Source organism: Microcebus murinus, chromosome 21 (assembly GCF_040939455.1).
Source record: "Microcebus murinus isolate Inina chromosome 21, M.murinus_Inina_mat1.0, whole genome shotgun sequence".
NCBI lineage: Eukaryota > Metazoa > Chordata > Mammalia > Primates > Cheirogaleidae > Microcebus > Microcebus murinus.
Window position 1 is genome coordinate 40,400,856 of NC_134124.1, and position 19,975 is coordinate 40,420,830.

The 19,975-nt window shown below is 57.1% G+C and overlaps 1 protein-coding gene across 7 annotated transcripts in view; it reads right to left on the reverse strand.

Annotated features, from left to right (window-relative positions):
- IQSEC1 (IQ motif and Sec7 domain ArfGEF 1) overlaps positions 1-19,975 on the reverse strand; it is a 359,058-nt gene that overhangs the window by 126,512 nt on the left and 212,571 nt on the right. Inside the window, exon 1 of one of the 7 annotated variants that reach the window (XM_012785203.3) lies at positions 2,826-3,190. The exons of the other annotated variants lie outside the window; for them this stretch is intronic. Coding sequence (XP_012640657.1) covers positions 2,826-2,893 — 68 coding nt within the window. The 5' untranslated portion in view covers positions 2,894-3,190. Of the gene's footprint in view, positions 1-2,825; positions 3,191-19,975 lie in introns of those variants that run through there. 7 annotated transcript variants of the gene reach the window in all.

Below are 19,975 nucleotides of genomic sequence, written 5' to 3' on the forward strand. Positions count from 1 at the left end.
CTCCCCAGTTCGTCCCTCTGTCCCCACAGCCCCCAGCCGAGACTCGGAGGAAGAGAAGCGGGCACACGGCGCCCAGCCAACGAGCCCTCCCAGCGGGCGAGGAAGCAGGCCCAGAGAGGTTTAGCCGCGTGCCCGAGACTGCATCTGACAATGGCCACTGCTGGCTCTGGCTCCCAGGGCGCCGGCGCCCAGGCTGCTCTGTCCGGGGCATGGCCCAGAGCTGGACGCCCTCTCAGAGGCCTGCCCCCCGCTCCGTGGCTGCAGTCGCCAGCCCCTGGGAGGAGGGCCAGGGCTGGCGGCAGGCAGCTGCTCCCCACACACCTCCCGCTTTTCCAGATGTGAGTGGGACCAGCCAGGGGAGCCAGGCGCACACAAGTGGGGAACCATGCGCTGCTGACCAGGCTCCAGGCTGTCCCTGCGGCCCCAGCTCCGCCTCCCCGCAGACCTGCTGACTCAGGTCTTCCCTGGCTGCGTCGCAGATCCCTCAGAGGCTTGCTCTGGCTGGCCGACGTGGGCGTGGCCTTCATCCTGTCACGGCCCCTCATGGATGAGGTGGGGTCTGGACAGCAGCTTCTCCGGAGCCCCCAAAGGCCCATCCCCCAGCTGGCCACAGAGGCGCCTGGTGCTGGCGGGTGCTAAGAGTGGGCTTGGGCGAACCTAGGCCAGGGATAGCGTCCACCGCCCCCCGCCTGTGCTTGGGGCCCCTGCGAAGCCAGCCTGCCCTGCAGCCACCAGTGGCCGCGTGTGCGTGGCGAGTGCTCACCATGGGGCGCGGGAGGCTCTGCCCACGGCCCTGGCAGGTAGCAGTATGCTCCCCCCATTTCTAAGGAAACTGAGGCATGGAATGGCTGGTCTGCCAGGCTCTGGGAGGCGCTGCTGTTCTTCCTGAGAGACGTGTGGACAGCAGCACCTCAGAGGGGCCAGGGGCTCACCCGCCCGGCCTCCTGGTGCCGGGCCCGTGTATCCTGTAAACAGCCCCTGAGGTCTCCAAAGTGCCAATCCCCAGAAACCTCAGGGCAGAGTGAGACTCAGGAAATTCCAGCTGTGGTCAGAAGGAAAAGCACATGAGGCACTTGCTGAGGACCAGAGACTCACTCCCTGCCTGCCCAGCCCCCAAATCACCCACCCAAAGAGGTCATCCCGGAGTCCAGGCAGGGGGCAGGCGGCCAACGACTCACTCCAGACATCAGCTCTGCCTCTCTCCACTCCCATAGCCAATGACACTCCCATCCTAAGAGAATAGGCCCTGAGTGTCTCCCCAAAACCTGCCTGGACCCTAGGCCCACCATCCAGGCTGGAGCTCAGAGCCCAGACACCGTCACCCAGCAGCAGAGACAACTGTAACCACTGCAGTTTTAGTGTTTCGTTATCGTAAGAGTGAACTGTATGGCTGGGTTTCCCCTTTCCCTTTGGCTGCCAGGAAGCTTGGCAATTTTCACTTCAGCAGAAGGACCTTAGGACCCTACTATCTCTGTTCTATTCTTTTTTTTTTCTAATCTTAGGTTATGCCATCCTAATTTAAATTGTGATTTTCCTGGTCCTCATAGGTTTCTTTGTTTTTATTTTTTTAAGAGACAAGGTCTCATTATGTTGCCCAGGCTGGAGTGTGGTGGCTATTCACAGGCACAGTCATTGTGCACTATAGCTTCCAACTCCTCGGCCCAATTGATCCTCCTGCCTCAGCCTCCTGAGTAGCTGGGACAAAAGACATGTCACTGTGCCCAGCATCTGATGTGGAATTATGATACTGTAGTATTTCCTGTAAGCTGCCACAAATATTTTGGGAAGGGAGTAAGAAAATAAGGAAAAAAGAAAAGAAGAAAAGAAAGAAGGAGAAAAGGGTGGAAGGCAGGCAGGAAAAAGGCTGGTTTATACAATTTATATGCCAGGCAGTGAGGGTGGAAAGAAGGAAGGAGAATATTCCAATCCGTCACCCTCTGTAAAACCTTCCCTTTAAGTAAAAAAATACGCCCTCACGTGGCGCCCAATGCGAAGGTCTTCCAAACAGACGCTGCCGAGAGGCCTCCTGTCTGCACACGTGCCCCCCACCTTCCCGGGAGAAGAGGCCCCAGCTGAGGCCCCGCGCCGGCCGCCTGCTCCTTCTGACCCTCTGGCAGTGCTGGAGGCTGCAGTGGCCCCGGGCGTCCCTCCCCAGGGCCGGAGGAGCTCTGCTCCGCTTCCCCACTCCTGCCACAGCGGCGGGCGCCTAACACTCGCAGAACACCTCTCGGGCGGCGCGCCAGGCCCTGTTCCTGGTATGTATTACCTCGCTCAGTCCTCACACAGCTCCTAAAAGGGTCTGCACACGGGACACCTTGGCCAGAGAGGTGAAGCCACTTCACACCATGACTAACGCCCAAATCAGGGTTAAACCTGGGCGTCCTGGTGCCTGTGACCGGGCTGACTCTTGGCCACTGGGCCCCTGATGTTTGCAGTCCCTCGAAGCAGCTGCTAACCCTACATGATGGGGGGGCACGAGCCCCAGTTCACAGGCTCAGAGAGCTTGGGGGACAGGGCCAAGGTCACACAGCTGTGCCCAGTGCTGGCACATTACGCAGCAAACGCTGGTGCCCGGGCACACTACCTGCCCCCAACATTCGCCTCGCGGTGGAGCTCTGGGCCCCTCGCCGCTGCGCCACTCTCGCCTTCCTCCCCACTGGAGACTGCAAGTTGCTAAGGAGGGCACTGGGCGCAGCCTTCCTGTCCTGCACCCTGCTCCCTCTTGGACCCCCACACAGACGTGCACAGTGGCCAGCCTGGGCCCACTTGCCCAGGCCCACCAGGTGACAGATGGACAGCGCCACCACAGACAAGTGCCCTGGTACCTGAGGGTCCTCACGGAGATGCAGTACTTCCACATAAGGCTCCACGCGGTGCCGCCATCACCCTTCATGCCTGCTCTGCGGGGGAGCGAGTGGCAGGGCCCAGGCGCGGCCTCCACCCTGGGCCTGCTCCCGGCCAGGCTGGCTCTCCTCTCGGGCTGTCAGGTCACTTCCTTCTTCATGGCGGGAAGAAGAAAGGAAGGCCCCAAAGCCGATGGAGCGGAGCCAGGAGGCACTGGTGCCCACGGGCCACTGAGGCTGTGAGCCGCTGGCCCTGCCGTCCCTGGGCCAGCCTCTGTACTGGTCCTGCCGGCTGCCCCGACCTCCCGGCCGAGTGGCCCTCACACACCCAACCCGTGGCTTCTGCACAGCCTCGCGCCTGCCTCCTGCCAGAGACAGGGTGGCTGCGGGCCAGGGGGCGGTGAGTCACGCAGGGCGGGCCGGGTGAGGGGCGTCCGCCGTGAGGGAAGGTGCAGCTGCAGGGAGCCCAGGGGCTGGCCCGGTGTCCAGAGGCCAGCCTGGGACAGGAGTGGCGAGCTTCAAGGGAGGGAGGTGGGCGGGGAGCCGGGGCGGGCCCACATCCTCCCCCACATCCCCAGGGGACTAAAACCAACACCGCCCTGCGCAGCAGCCGCAGCCGGCCCACTCGACCAGCCAGCGGGACCAGGACACACCAGGACTGGAGAGGGCTGGCTCGGCTCCTGAGGAAGCTTGGGGCTGACAAAAAGCAAATCTAAAGCAAAGCCCAGGGCTGCTCCTCCAGAGAGCCGGCTCCAGGGATCTCTAGCTGGCAGACGAGACAGTTCCCAGCCCGACACCTTTTGCTAGATGACGCTGGGCGTTGCGGGCCCTTCTGCGGCCTTAGTTTCACCTCTGTCCACTGTGGGCTTGGGGGGCCCTGGGTACTGGCCTAAGCTCTCCACAGGCCCCGGACTAACTCGCCCAATTCTCCTGAGGACCCTACAAAGTGAATTTTATTATTCTTTTCCATGTGAGGAAACTGAGACACAGATAGGGCAGTCACCTACCCCAGGTGACAGACCTAGGAGCTGGTGGAGGTAGGACCTGAATCTTGGCAGTCAGAGCGTACCAGCTCCTCTATGTCGAGGTGGGAAGAAGGGCGGGGCCCCTCTGAGCAGCTGAGGGCCTTGGGGTCTAGGCCCAAGCTGAGTCTGGGGAGTTTCCAGACTGAGGCCCAGCTGGCGCCCCAACTGCGTCCCCCCCCCAAGCTGCTCCCAGGCCCAGCCTAAGGCAGGCAGCTGGGGCTTCCCAGGCAGAGCCCCTGGGGACAATGACTCACAGGATCTACTTCTCCCACCCACAGCCCCCAGGAAGTCCCCCAGAAGGGCAAGTGGGTCCAGAGCTGGGCCCTGCAGCGCCCTGACACCACGTACAGCTGTCCTCGTCCTTTCCAGGGCCTGCATGGCCTCCATTCCACCCATGAGGAAGCTGAGGCTCAGACCGGGCCATCACCTGCCCACAGACATCAGGGAGGGTGGAACCAGGTCTCCAGGGCAAAGCCTTGCTCTGTCCCCAGGCCCTGTCCTGGACTGTGTAGAATGAGAAATCCACCCCGGATTCCAGCCAGAGTCCCACACCAGAGATTAGCAGCTGCATGCTTGTCTGCCCCCAAGCCAGGAAAGAACTTTTTATTTGAAAGCAAGATGTGTTTCTACAAAGGCTACAGCCTCCCTGGGGGACTCAGAAGCCCAAATTCTCCCTCCTTGTCTTTAGAAGAGGCTTCACAGGCCACCGCAGCAGACCCCATCTCCTCCAGGGGCTCCTCCACAGCATGCTGGGGGAGTGGCTGCCTACCCTTGCTTGAACACCCCCAGTGACAGGAAGCTCACTGCCTTTGGAGGCCTCCCACTCTATCACAACCTAAGGAAACTCTCCCTCGGACATTACTTTCCTTCATGTTTCATGCTGGCCTTGATTTCTTGTGCCACGCAGAGTAAGGCCTCCATTCCAGGGTTTATCTGGTCTGTCCTCCCAGCAGGGGAAGTTTCCTCAATATCTTTAGTGAGTAGAGGCAGTCTCTGTGCACACATTTCTAACCACTCACCCCGACGCTCACACACCCATCCGCCCACCTGCCTCTCCAGCCAGCCAGCCATGGACTCATGCATCCATTCTGTCTTCTCTTCCTTTCATCCCTCCCCTCATCATCCATCCATCCATCCACCCACCTGTCCACCCATCCATTTGTCCATCCACCCAGCTATCTCTCCCTTCGTCTGTCTATCCATCCACTCATCCATCACCTCACTCCCTCCCCTCTGGGCTGGACTGGCCTTATCCCTCAGGGCCCATGGATGGGCTCTATCAAGTAGCTGCAGTGGCTTTTTCCTCGTGACCCATCCTCTTAAGCCCTCCTCCCAGCCTTCCTGCCAGCTCTTTGCCTCGCACCTAGTCCCCAGGCTACCGTCCCCGGCCTGTCATGGCCGTCTGCCCTGTGCCCTGCATTGCCTGGGTTGCCCATTAAGGCTCTGGCTTCCCATGTCTCCGGGAGCACACGGCTCCAGGCACAGGGGCAGACCAGGGATGCTCATCACCCAGCTGGAAGGGCTATTTGTCACACGCACTTTGCAGGCCAACTCTGTGCTAGACACCAGTCAGGACAGGCACATGGTGTAGACCAGGGGCTGGCACTTTTGGCCCTGGAGGTGATCTCAGAGAGAGGACGTCATTTGCAGGCAAGGCCAGGAAAAACCCTCCAGGACCAGAGGCCACGGCCCTTGTGGGGTTCCCATCATCAAAACTCTGGAGGGCCTGGGCCTCCTTCTGTGTTCCTCCTCGTGGCTGTGTCCACCTGTGCTCACCTCCTTTCCGATGCCATCACATTAGGGCCTCCCTCCCCCCACCTTACAGATGGGGAAACTAAGGCACAGGGATAGGCGTGGCATTTCCAAGCTCCCAGAGGGCATCACTTGGTTCTCAGAAGGCTGCTTCCTTGCCTTTGATGGGCCTGGGAAAGACTGAGGGTTTAGGAAGGCTTTGGGGACAGCTGGGCGGAGTCTGAGGACACAAGAAAGAGATCAACAGCTCCGCCAGAGAAGGCCAGTCCACGAGCCATCTCCCTCCCTCTCCTTTGTGGAGCAACCCTCGAAGACCTGCCTTTTCAAGGCCCTGGCAGCACCCCCCCTACTTGTCCAGCCTCAAATCTGAGCTACCAGAGGCCCCTGCTTGTGCTGTCACTGTGCTGGGGTGGCCATGGCAGAGGCTGCTGCAGAGCAGAGTGCCTGGTGGGGTGTCCTGGGCTCCCCTCACCATCGCCACAGCTGTCCTCATCACATCCTCTCCCAGCCTCTCCACAGCCCTAGGACGGGCGTTAGTGTCCCATTCTGTGGGTGAGGAGACTGAAGCTCCTAGGGCTTAAGGTTTCCCGGGTGCCCCTTATCACGCTCCATCTGTCTTCACTGATGCCAGTGGCTTGTCCTTGAGGATGGGAACTCCTCATGCATCCTTGACTCCCTTGCCCCTAAATGAGCTACATCCTCTCTCTGAGCCTCAGTTTGTCACTCTGAAAAATGGATCCCTACCCTTCCAGCTGTGCTGAGGAACATGTGACATCATAGAACCGTGTAACCCTGGGTATGAGACTTAACTTCTCAGTGTCACGGTCTGCAGGACAGCATGCTCAATAAATATCAGCTGTCATTTTAAAAGCTCCAGGCACTGCTGGGCACGTTAGGTGCTCAGTGCCCCTGCCCTGCAGAACACAGAGAGCCACAGCCAGAGGCAGGAGAGGCAAGGGCAGGTCTGCATGGAATAATTCACTCACAGCTGTTCCCTCTTCCCAGCCAAAGGCCAAAGTGGGCACTGCGGGGAGTTGGCTGGCCCTCCACCCTCAGCCCGCTGACTCACACATCCACTGGGGATGAAGTCACTGCCACCCAGGCAAAGAAAAGGATGTGTTTGCTCCCTGGGAGATGCTAACACCACCATGAACTTGGCCTCTGAGGGCAGGACGTAGCTTAAGGATTGGGCACACTTGAGGGAGGAGGCAGCTGCCACAGCAGGAGGGCAATGCCTGTGAGGACCCCGTTCAGGAGGCGAGGACTGGCAGGGGGCGCTCACCTCCCCGGAGGCCAAGTGAGGGTCTATGAGCATTGTCCAGCCTCCAGGCCCAGCGGGATTTGTCCCCTCCTGTATGGTCAGTCTCAGGGCCCTGAAATGCTTCAACTTCTGCCTCTGACTAAGGGACAAGCTACTGCTCCTGTCTACCTCATCTACGAAACAGGCATACCATACTCGACTCCCTCCCGGAGCCCTTGGGATGGCGGTAGGGGGGCCCTCCCCAGTGACTGGGTCTGTATGGCCTTTCCAATGGTTTCCCTGACTTTAAGGGTCGTTCTAACATGTGATACCCTCCCCACAGCCGATCATCACCCACTAGAGAAAGGCTGAACCACGCTGGGGCAGGCGAAGGCCTTCTGCCATCTGTGGCCTGCACTGAGCTTCCAGCACCCTGAGCAGGCCCCATCCCGGCCACAGCACCCTCAGCCCTCCCTGGTCTCCAGGCTGCCCACCCTGGACCAGGAATCCTGCACGCCTGGACAGGTTATCTTCCATGTGCCCCACTCTGCCTGGGCCCAGGGACGGCCTCCCCTGGCTCCCAGGCCCTCCTGGTTCCTGTTGGGGTGTGGCCAGTGGGAGCCCTGGCAGGAGATCGGAGTATTCGCTGCCGCAGTTCCCTCCTCCCCTCACCCCTCTGTGGCCCTTGCACATAGCTCTCTTCTCCTGCATTCATGCCACTCTCCCCTCCTCGCCCCCGCTGGCCAGGTCCACCGTGGCCAGCACTGCCAGGGGCTCGTGTGGTGGCCCTGTTTCCTGCCGGGACCCAACACACCCAGCTTGAAGGCCCCCTCCCCTAGGAAGGCAAGCGTTCGTTTGTTTGCTCCCTCATTCGCTCAGCACTGATCGACTGCCTTGCTCCGAGCCACACGTCACTGGGGGATGCGGCCAGCAAAGCCGTGGAGCCTCGTGGGCCTGACCTCCTGGTGGGAGAAATCGCCAGGCCCAGGGGCAAACAGTGAGCGTGTCTGGGGGTGTCTGTGCCACGAGGAAGATGCATAAACTAGACCATTGCTTTGGGTGATGAGCTCCCCTGGCTGCCTGTCCTCCCCAGGAGTCAGCCTTCCTGCACACGTGCTCTCCACACTGCGAACCTGGACGGCAGCCTGCCCCCCGCCGTGGATGCGTGCCACGCGTGGCTCCCTGCTCCGAGCCCATTAGTAGGAGCAGGCGTGGTGGGGGTCTGTGCAGCTCAGCTCTTCACACACAGTGTCTGGATCCGTCTTCACAATCACTCTATGGAGTGGCAGTCCTTATTATCCACCACCTCCCTTCTTTCTTTTTACAAATTAACAAACTGAGGTTCAGATGCTGAAGTTAGATACCCGGGGTGATATTTAAGCCTGGCTCTGCCTCTCTGACTCCAAAGCCAAAGCTCTTTCTTCTGCTTCACGCTGAAAACAAAATAACTCACCTGTTGTTAATGTCTGCAGACTCCCAGTAGTACCCAGAGCAGTGCCAGGCACAGCTTGGCACACATGCACAGTTGGCTGAACTTTGAAACCCTTAACCACCCTGCTTCTCAAGCAGCCCTAGCCTCGTGAGGAGAGGCCACTGGGATGTCCCATTTTCCAAGCAGGAAAATGGAGGTCCAGGCAGCTGGGAGCACTGGGTTCTGGAGGAGAACAGTGAGCTCTCACCTTCCTGGCAGTGGCCATCCTGAGCTCCACCATCTTGCCTCGGGCCTGGGATGGCACTAACAGCCCAGTGGGCAGCAGGGACTGGCCGCTGACTTCTGGGAAAGAGAGCAGGGAGGATCTTCCTCAACCCACAAGGGGGACATGAGGGCCAGCGTCCAAGCCACCTGACTTGGCCTGCTGGGCCTCGCTTTCCCTGCTGTGCAGAGAAGAGACCACAAGGAGCAGTGGCCAAGGCAGAGACAGGGAGGGGTTGTTGCTTGGGCAGGAAAGTCGGGACAAGGGTTTGAGTTTCTAGAGACATTCTCAAAGAAGCGCTGGTAGAAATTTCTGATCAATAAGATGAGGAGGTGAGAGAAAAAGAGGAGTGGAAGACGACACCTGGTTTCCAGCCTGAGCTGAAGGATGAGAAGGGTGAAGGGCCCCTCGATGGGGACATGGGGAAGGCTGATCGGGAGCAGGTCTGGGAGATGACCAGGCAGGGCAGCGTGGTAGGGACTGTGCCCGTCTACAGGGAACACTGCAGCTCAGCTCGGCTGAGTGCCACTCTGCAGGAATGAGGGCTCTGATTTTTCAGATGTCAGAAATCCAGAGTTTTACATAAAAGCTCTTGATTTTTAGATGTTTGCAATAAATTCAAATGTACAATGCCATGTGGGCTAATTCCATGCAAGGCAGAAAAAGTCCATCTGTGGATGTTTGGCCCAAAGGCCATTTCTCGGATCCTCTGCTCCTTCTCAACCTCCAAGGCTCGCTGGGGATGCTGCCCACAAGTGTTCCAGTTCCAGAGATGCTGTGCCCCCAGCCCCTGAAGAGCTGAAAACATCACACTGGGAGTGACTTGAGGGTGGAGACGGGTTTTGCTTATCTGTTTCACATGCTCCTAGCATAGGAATTGGCCCAGTGGAGGAGTTAATGAAGGAATACCTACTGAATGAATGAATGAACCACTCTCTCACCTGACCCTCTGCCTTTCATTTTGCAAATGAGGACACTGAGGCTGGAGAAAGGACGTGACCTGCCAGAGTGGGATCTGGGCCAGGGCCTGCTCACACTTGGTCTCTGAGGCTGCACCAGCAGGAGCAGGAAGACAATTGCACAATCTTATCAAGTTTTGCCACTGGAGGGAGAAACAGGATCCTGGGCAGCTCCTGAGTATCTGGGTGGAGTGAGTTGGGGGAAGTCTCTCCAGGAACTTGCTAAGGTGACACCCAACTGGGGTCAGGGAAGAGCCAGACCCTAGCACTGGGTACCTCTGCAGGTGGCCTGGCTGTGGGATGGAAGGAGCCCCAGAAGGCAGGACTGACAACAGGAATGAGCCAGGCAGAGTGACAGCCAGGCCCCGGGTTCTCTCTTCCGGGGGTTCTGACCCATTCCCTTTCAGCTGTGGGGAGGGAAGACAGTGCTGGGGCCCCTCAGGGTGTGCTCAGACCTTCTATGTAGAGAAATCAGACAACACAGGCAACGGAGGCTCCAGCTGAGCGCCTCGACGTTGGGGATGGAGCAATGGAGTCTCAGAGAGGTGTGAAGTCACCTAAGTCACAGGCAAGGAGGCAGCAGATCTGGGACTCTGGAACAGGGGTCCTGACTCTGAGACCTGCATCCCTTCCATGCTGCTGAGCTGTGCTGGCCCTGGGGTGCTCACAAGCCAGTCCTCACGCCCTCTTTCCTACCTCGGTGTCTTCATCTGCAAAGCGAGGAGAAAGAAGAGCCCTCCAGGCAGGCTGTGAAGGTCAATGAATGGAAGCAGCTGGCGTGGCGTGCACACACCTTGTCTAGCTACACGAGGACTGTGACTATGAGGCCCTGCCCTTCTTAGCCTCTAGTCTCTCACGGCTCTGAGAGTGGCAGTCTTCAAAACCTCCAGGGTGAGAGTTGCCTACCGACCCCATAGGGACAGTGACGCCTGGTGGTTATGGAGTGCTCGGTGTAGCCAGTGCTCTCTGTGCAATGAACCGTGTTCTCCCTGGCCCACCTTGGTGGTAGCTACTGTTACTGTTTTGTCTACAGGTCAAAGAAACTAAGGCACAGAGAGGTTCACAAACATACCCAGGGTCATACAAACAGTAAGTGGTACAGCTGGGACCTGAACTGAAGCAATGTCACTCTAAAGCACCTCTACGACCACCAAGCAGCATCACTTTCCCAGTCCGGCATGGAAGTCCTTCTCAATGTCTAACCTAAATCCCTATAGTTGTAGGCTGTGCCTATTCCTAGCTTCTTCCTGGGCAAAGGAGAAAAGCTGCTCCCTCCAACCCCACACTCTGTGCTGAGAGGCCTAAATTCTTTGGTCCCTGGATCCCAACTCTTTGGGTCCTGCTATATGGGTCCAGTGGCCCCAGACAGGGATCCTCCCCTCGACTGTGCGCGTGCAAACGCCGACACACAGCCCCGCAGAGAGGACTGGCGGGCTGGCGCACCGCGGCCAGACCCTCCCTCACCGGCCTCCCCGCCTCCCCACTCTGCCGATCTGCTGCCTCGGGGCTGTTTCCCGATGCCCAGAGTCAGCCGCTGCCTGAGCCTTCGCCACTGCTTCCCTCTGTCCACAGAGGGTCCCAGCGCCATCCTCTCCCCACCTTTATAGTGTACACTGTCTCTGCAGGCCACTCGAGCATTTATTTAATGTTTTCTTTTAAAATCAACCGGCTTAAAAGTTGGACCTGAGTCTAATCAAGCTTCTTGGTCTAACTCCTAGTTGACAAGAACTACGGGGACAGAGAAACAGGTGAAACAACACCTTGGGGGTGGCAATCAGACAAATCCTGAATGTGGCAAAAGGCCCAGTTTCTTCAATGAAGAAATCACTCAGGTAAAAAGGAAGTGGGACCTCCAGGTAAAAGGGTGCTTAAGGGACACATGCAACGTGTGGATCTCATTAGGATCCTGATTTCACAAAACTGACTGTAAAAAGCTGTTTTGGGAGACCAGTTTGGAGCTGAACACGAAAGACAGTGTGGAATGGCTGGAAGAAACTCCCAAAAGGGAGGGCAAAGCCATGCCCTGCAGGTGTGGGAGCCACTGTGGGACACAGGTTCTCCTTCACCAAGTCGTCCCCTTCCAAGCAAGTTTCACACTTCAACAATAACAAGTTAAAGGCAATGCACAAAATAATAAATTAACTGGCTTTCATTCCTGAATGCATTTATTTTAAAAGGAAACTTTATATCATTCCCCTAAATGGAAAACTAGTATCACTTGCTGTAAGTAGAAGGTTACCATGAAAACAAGACAATGGTACTGAATTTCACGCAGATACTGTTTCCTGCCAAAGGTGCTGGGCTTAGAACCTGCCCCATTTTTGTTACAAAGAAGCCCTGGGAGAGAAGTGAACGCGCTCTCACCATGGGGCCACCTTTGCGGGAGCACTGGCCAACGGGAAAGGGCCATGCAGCACGTTTTCGCACCTTTGCTGCTGCCCTGCCAGGGAGTGGTGGTGACAAGCCTGGGACGGGTGACAGACCCGCCAGCTGGTAGACTCATGGGCTCCCACCTGCTCCTGTGCTGCAGCAGGGAGGGCTCGGCTGGGGGACTGGCCCTCTGCAGTGGCTTGGTGTCTTCTGCATCACGACACTCAAGGCTTCATGGCTGGGTGCTGCAGACAGTGAACGGGGCCGAGGACTGCCCCAGGTCACACTGACAAGGCTCCAGGATTTCTGACCTGTAGACTTGTGATCATCTAACCTTTCCCTGTTCAGATATTTCTTGAGATCCTACTGTATCAGGCACAGGGGGCAGGAGGACAGGGGTGACCAGGACAGACAAAATCTCATGGAGCCAACATTTGTAGGCAGGGGACGAAGGACAAAAGCACTGAGCAAGTATAGGAGACAATTTCCCAGGATGGTGAGGGCAACAAAACTGAGTGACGTGGAAGGTGAGAGGAGGGTGGTACCACCCTGGACACGGTGACGAGGAGGGCCTCTCAGGGAAGGCGACACTGGCACTGAGGCCTGCAGGGCTCTCCATGAGCACGTGCACCCGAGCCCTCAGACACCTTGGCTGTCTTCTTTGAACTTTGTATTCTCAGTTAGCTGCAAACTTAATGAGAAGTTGCAAAAAGAGGACACAGAACTGCCCACCGGAGCCCTGCGTGGACACTGAAGCCCATCCACTCCACCACGCGCTCCTTCCTCCACATGCGCGCACTTGCTTGCACACACACGTTGTTTTTTTCTGGAATTGTTTGAGATTAGTTGCCCACGTCAATCCCCTATGCCAGCGGTCCCCGACCTTTCTGGCACCCGGGCCCACTCTCATGGCAGACGACTTTCCACAGACTGGGGTGGGGTGGTTTCAGGCTGATTCAAGCGCATTGCACTGCTGTGCAGGCGAGCCCCTCTGCCATCGGCGACCCGTATTTGCAGCCGCTCCCAGCGCCGGCGCGCCCGCCTCGGCCCCCGCGGAGCGCCTGCGTGGGAGGAGCGCGCAGCCCAGGCCGCGCCGTGGGCAGTGCCCTGCGGGCGCCCGCTCCTGCGGGAATCTAGGGGCCCCGATCTGCAGGAGGCGGAGCTTTGCGCTGGCGGAGCGGTGGGCGCGGGAACACGGACGACGCTGGGCCGACGCCCACCTCCCGCCGAGCGGCCTGGCTCCTAACAGGCCACCGGCCAATACCGGTCCACAGCCCAGGGCTTGGGACCACAGCCCTATGTCATCTGAGTGTCTTTCCCAAATGCAAGGACATTCTCAGACACAATCACAGTAAGGTTTTCAAAATCAGGGCATTAACATTGATTCAATTCTATTATCTAACCCTCAGATCTTGTTCAGAGTTGCCAAGTGACCTAACGATGTTCTCTAGGGAGAAACCACGCTGACTGTTGAGCCTCTCCCACACGTTTGGGGGAAAGGAGTCCCCAGGGCGGCCTTCCAAGGAGAACACCAGGCTGGCCCTCTGGAAGTGGACAGAGAGTAGCGCGGGGCCACTGTGCGGCCATGGCTGGCCTTCGCCTGTGCAGCCTGCGTGCGTGGATGGCCGGCGCGGGGCCACGAGGCGCGGGGCCTGGAGGCGCGGGGCCTGGAGGCGCGGGGCCACGAGGCGGGGGGCCACGAGGCGCGGGTGCCAAAGGAAGAGCGTACCTCTTGAGACGCCCGCCCAAACGGCCCCACATTGTGGACCAGGCCGGAAAAGTTATTAAGGATTTAAAATGTAACAAACGATTACACACAGCCCCACACTGCCTGACCTGTCCCACGTCACCGTGAGCCCCGCAGGGCGCGGGCCGGGCGCAGCGCGGGCGGACTGGGCGGGGAACAGCAGCAGCCGCGCTGAAGGGCGCCGCGCTGTCACCTGGTCGCCGCGTGCGGAGGCCGCCGCCGCCTGGCCCCCATCGCACTCCTGACCCGCACGCGTGCACACAGCTCTGCCGCGTGCGCGGGACGCGTGCGTGCTCCGTGCTCAGCAGAGCGCCCCGCCAGCCCGGCGGCCCTCGGGCCCTCTACAGACCGAGACGCAGGTCTGTGCTGATCCGCCAGCGCTGCAATGACCAGGTACCGCTGACTGGGGCTTAAACGACAGTTTATTTCCTCGCAGTTCTGGAGGCTGAAGAGCAGGATCAAGGCGCCAGTAAGGCCTCTGTCCTCGGCTCGTTCGCGGCCGTCCTCTCCCTGGGTCTCCACATGGGGTATCAGGCAAGGGTCTCCAGAGAAGAGCCACCAACAGGATATATAATATACACATTTTTGTAAGGCGTCGGCTCACACGATTATGGAGGCCGAAAGTTCCGAGACGCGCAGGAGCTGGGGACCCAGGAGAGCTGTGGACTTAGCTCCAGTCCCAAAGCCGCAGACCTCAGGCCAAGGAGTCCGCATTTCCGTGTGAGTCTGAAGGTAGGAAAGCACGTCCCAGCCTGTGGGCAGTCAGGCAAGAGGCGTCCCTCTTACTCAGCCTTTTGTTCTGTCTGGGCCTTCACTTGATTGGACGAGGCCCACCCACATCAGGGAAGGTGTCTGCTTTACTCAGTCCATGGAGTCAAATGTTCATCTCACACAAACATTCTCACAGGTACTCCCAGAATTGTGTTTGAGCAAACATCTGGGTACCCTGGGGCCCAGTCAAGTTGATACAGAAAATGTACCACCATACATGGGGTCTGTGTCCCAGTTTCCTCTTCTTGTAAGGGTGCAGTTGGATTAGGTCAGGGCCCATGCCAATCGCCTCACTGCCTATTCATCACCTCGTTAAGGCCCTATTTCCAAATAAGCTCACATTCTGAGGTAGCAGGGTTACAAGTTCAACACATGAATCTGGGAGACACACAATTCAGCCCACAGCAGGCCCTTCCAGGAGAAGGGACGCAGCCGGCAAGCACTCAGGCCCAGACCTTTCCTCCTCTGAGTCGACATGGCAGGTGGAGCCCCAGGTTGGCACCATCTTCCCCAGGCAGGCTGACCTGTCCACCGATGGCTGCCAAGAAGTGGTTGAGGTGCAAAGAGTCACCTGGGATGGGTTCATCTCATTATCTCATGTGCTAAACCAGCAACTGCCACAGGCAGGTGTTTGTCGGTGAGAAGCTAGTAAGGTCTTGATCCAGCAAGAATGTTCCCCTGAATCAAATCTCCCTGAACTTAACCCTCATCACCCCTGCCCTCTTTCCCCCGGTGTGGTCCTGCTAACACAGAAGGCGGCCAGGGAGGAGGAGAGGCCACAGTGAAAGACGGGACCGTCCTGGAGCCCACTAGGACTGCAGTGCTGCTTTAGCCCCGGCCGCCGGCAAGGACTCGCTGAAGGAGGCCAGGCGGCCTCAGCCCACCGGGGACACCAGTTCCTCTCGCTGCCTGTGGCCAGGCTCGGCTCTGCCTGCTTGATTCTTTATCCTGCAGTGCACGCAACCTGCCCAAGACCAGCTTCTCTGTCAAGGTGGTCAAACTGACCCTCTGGTGTATTTCCACCGCGCCCCTTCTGGGCCTCCCTGGTCTGGCAGAGGTGCCTGAACCAGGAGCACCGCTTCCAGGGCGAGCACCACCCACGCACACCCGCCGCCCCCAGGGGCTGGCCTCGCCCACACAGCAGTGCTGGGGTGGAAATTCAGACGCCTGCATCCTATGCCCGGTGGAAGCCAAGGGGTCCATGAAGGCTCCTTCCTACTTCCTACTGCCCTGCACTAGTGTCCCAACACTTCCAAAGAGCAGGCACTTGGCCTGGGCTCCACCAACCAAATCCTCTCCAGTCTTCACTACTTGAGTGGCAGCACATGACTGGGGCTCCCTGGGTTGGCCTTGGACACAGCTGTGAGCCTGCCCTTGGGGGCACGGAGCAGGCACCCAAGCTGCCCCGGTTCCTAATTCACTTCTCCAGCTTCCTTGAGCCTCTGAACTCCCAAGAGAGGCTCAGTAAACTCCCTTTTTGCTCTCGTTGGCCTGAGGTCTGCTGCTCTCCACCAAAGACCAGATTAGATACGATGCTCGCGCCGCGCCGCCCTCATGTCCTTTTCACAACTCCTCTGCTGAGAACGCCGGCTTCCCTCCACAGGCCTGCAGACCCTCCGCATCCCCCAAGGCCCGCCCCAGCTCCACAGCGCCAGGCATCCTTCCCACTTTCCCAGCGGGAACGATTGCTCCCTCTCTTGAAAAATCTCTACATTTTATTTGAACTTACTCTATTAATAAAAAGAAAACCCACCACTTCCTGAGCGCCACTCTGTCCCAGGCACCCTCACACCTGTTAGGTGCCTTTCCCACTCCCAGGACACTGAGGGTCAGAGTGGATTGTCATGGTCACTGGGGAACACTTGATTTCTAAAAGTGGCTGCAACCCCATCTCCTGTCCCACAAGTTCTTCCAGAACCTGCCATTCCTGATCAGTGGGTAGAGTTTAAGTCCCCTCCCCACGGGGTTGGGCAGGACCCTGTCCTAGTGAAGCTGATACAGCAGAAGTGATGCTGTGTGGCTTCTGAGGCCTGGTCCTGCGAGGTGACAGTTTCTACCTGGCTCTCTTCCCTTAGAAGAAGAGAAGTGCTCTGCTTTGGGATCCAGCCACCAGGCTGTGAGGAAGCCCCGGCCACACGGGGAGGCCCTGTGCAGGTGTTTTGGCTGATGCCCCAGCTAAGGTCTCAGCTGGCAGCCAAGAGCAACTGCAAGGTGAGGAAAGAGGTAAGCGGGCAGGTGAGTGAGTGGGTAGGAAGGTGAATGAGTGGGGGGAGGGGCAGGGCTTCCTAGAAATCTGGCCCCCAGTCTTTAACAAGCTCCCACTGACATTGAGTAGAACAGGCTCTGCCCAAATTACAGTTCCATGGGAAAAACAAGTGTTGCTGTTCTAAACCACTAAGTTTTGGGGAAATTTGTTACACTGCCATAGCAACTGGAACAGTTACATGGAGTCAGGAAGTTGTTTTTTTTTTCCTTAGAGACAGAGTCTCACTCTCTTACCCAGGCTGGAATACAGCAGTGTCATCATAGCCCACTGAAGCCTCAAATTCCTAGGCTCAAGTGATCCTCCTGACTCAGCCTCCTGAGTAACGGCAACTACAGGCACATGCCACCATGCCTGGCTAATTTTTCAGCAGAGATGGGGTCTTGCTATGTTGCCAAGGCCGGTCTCAAACTCCTGGCCCCCAGCAATTCTCCCCCCCTTGGCCTCTCAAAGTGTTGGGATTATGGGGATAAGCCACCATGTGCAGCCAAATCAGAAAGCAGTATTATTCATCAGTGAGGATAATACCTGAGTGTACCTTAGTGGGGTTGATCACCTGGGGTGATTAATTACATTTTATTTCTGTGACCCTAAGCAGGTCATTTAACCTCGCTGGTCTCAGTTTCCTAGTCTGAAATATGGGAAAAAATATAATAGTATCCATTTCACAAGGCTATTGTGAGGATTAACAGAGATATCACATACAAAGTACTTTGCACATATAAACACTCAATGAAAGTGAATAATAATAAGTGTTCTTCTTATTATTATCTGAGTGGCCAGACTGGATTCCCACTCAGCCTGACTTCAGAGCCTGCAATGTTCCCTAAAGGACAAAGTCACCCCGAGTGCCCACTGCTGAGCCTCTCCTTGCTGGCCTGAACAGCCCCTGCCGAGGGATGAGGCCCAGGTGTGCGTGCGTGTTGGAGGTGGCCTTGCAGCTCGGCCGGCTCTTCCTGGGCTGTGTGCATGAAATCCAGCCCGCTGAGGTCACTTGCTATGCTGCAGTTTGGGGGGCCCTTCCAACGCGAGCTTCTTTACACTGTTCCAGATGCACCTGGCTCTGTTATTTCTAACAGAAGTAGTCTGTGAAACCTGCCCGTGGGGAAACAGACTGACAACTGGTATGATCGAAACTAGTCCTCCATCTGAAACCAGACGGTAGTATCCACAGCTTGCTCGGGGGTGAGGCAGCAACACAAGCCTGCGGGCAGAGTGACGGTCACTCCTGAAAACCCCTCGCCGTGGAGGACTCGGACCACACAGACCAAGGGAGCCGCACACGTTTCTCACCCGCCACTGCGGGAGGTCTCCCACTGAGTCGAGCTCCGGGACCTATGATGTTTACACGTCCTTCTCTTTTAATCTCTCTCTCTCTCCTTTGTACACTAAAAATATCATCTGGCCTTTAATGCTGAGTGTCGCAAGAACGTGGAGACACAGGACTCTCACCACTGCTGGCAGAGCCGCACCTGCCCCAGCCACTTCGCAAAGCAAGTTCACTAAGCCCAGGAAAGCTGAAGGTACCACATAGCACCCTGGCACAAACCTCACGCAAACCCCTGCACTCAAGCCCAGGGGAAGGGGCAGGAATGTGCACTGCAGCCCTGGTTGTAATACTGAAAAGTGGGAAGCCAGTTAAATACACATCCGTGGGAGAACAGGCATCTAAACTGGGGCGCACGTGTACAGTGGGGTGCTGCAGTGAAAGTGAGTGGGCGAGAACTCTACGTAGCATGATGGATGGTCTCACCAATAAAATGTTGAGTGAAAAAGCAAGCGACATCTTAGAGAGACATCCCCGCACCCGTGTTCCCAGTAGCATTATCCACAAAAGCCAAAAGGTGGAAACAACCCAGGCGTCCACTGCCACACAGATGGATGAGCAAAATGTGGTCTGTCTATACAACGGGTATTATCGGGCCTTGAAAAGGAAGGGAATTCTGACACATGGTTCCACATGAACGAACCTTGAGGACATTGTGCTAAGTGCAATGACCCATAAAAGGAGAAATATTGCATGATTCCATTTATTTGAGGTCCCAAGAGCAGTTCAAATTTATGGAGACAGAAAGTGGAATGGTGGGTGCCAAGGGCTTGGGTGGGGCTGGACAAGGAGCTGTTTAGGGGGATCAGAGTTTCAGTTTGGGAAAATGAAAAAGTTTTGGAGACGGATCATGGTGTTGGCTGCACAACAATGTGAATGTACTTAATGCCACAGAACTGCACACTTAAAAATGTAGATGGTAGATTTTATGTTCTATGTATTTTACCAAAATTAAAATTTTTTAAAAAGCAAGTTACAGGTTATGATACCATGTATCTAAAGTTTGAAAACACGTAAAACAATCTTTTGTGTTAGCAAAGTCACAAAATGTGCATGGTAAACAAACACCAAACGCAGGGTTGTACTGAGGTTTAGTGCTGGGGTGGCAGGGGCAGGGGACGCACCGTCTGCGGGGCCGTCCGCCATACTGGGTCACTGCTGAGTCTGGGCTGTGGGTAGACGGCACTCCACATTTTCTTCGCGCCTCAACTATTTCATTAGCCAAGAACACCGAATCCGCAGACTCTGCCGACCGGGAGAGGGCTCGCTGCCTCCCGCGACGGCCTTTGGGCGAAGCTACAGCGTGTGCAGAGGGCCTCCCCCAGGTGTGCAGAGGGCCTCCCCCAGGTGTGCAGAGGGCCTCCCCCAGGTGTGCAGAGGGCCTCCCCCAGGTGTGCAGAGGGCACGGACATTTCCTTTCGCTTTCTGGCTGAAGTAAGCAGCTCTGCTCCTCCCCTAGTCCCAGCCTCTGGCAGAACTCCAGGATTATTTTACATTAATTTAAGATCACTAATGAAGAATAATTAACAGCTTCAAGGGAGCCTGGCACACCCTGTGTTTAGAAGTGGTTAATTATGCATTGTCTGCAAAACACCCTTTTCATACTCCCAAGTTTTGGATGGCTGTTTCCAACATAGGAATATGGCATTAGGCAAAAAGCCAAGGGGCTCCATTCACAAAGCCTTCCTCGGGGAGGATCTGTCTGAGAAACAACAGCCACTCGCTAAGCCCTACTAAGTGCCGCGTATCCTGCACTTCCCTGGCACATGCCCTACAAAGCCCCACGAGGGCTGTGCGAGGGCTCAGCACCTGCCTTCCGCGTGTCACAGAGATGGACGGAAAGGGACTGTTCTAAGCTCCCTGCCAGGGTGAGCTGTGACCAGAGCCCGAGTTCTTGCATGCCTGGCTGACACGTCACCATTATTTATGGTCAATACAGATGGAAAGGGGGCCGCCCGCCCTGAGCATGCATCTGCCAGGTGGG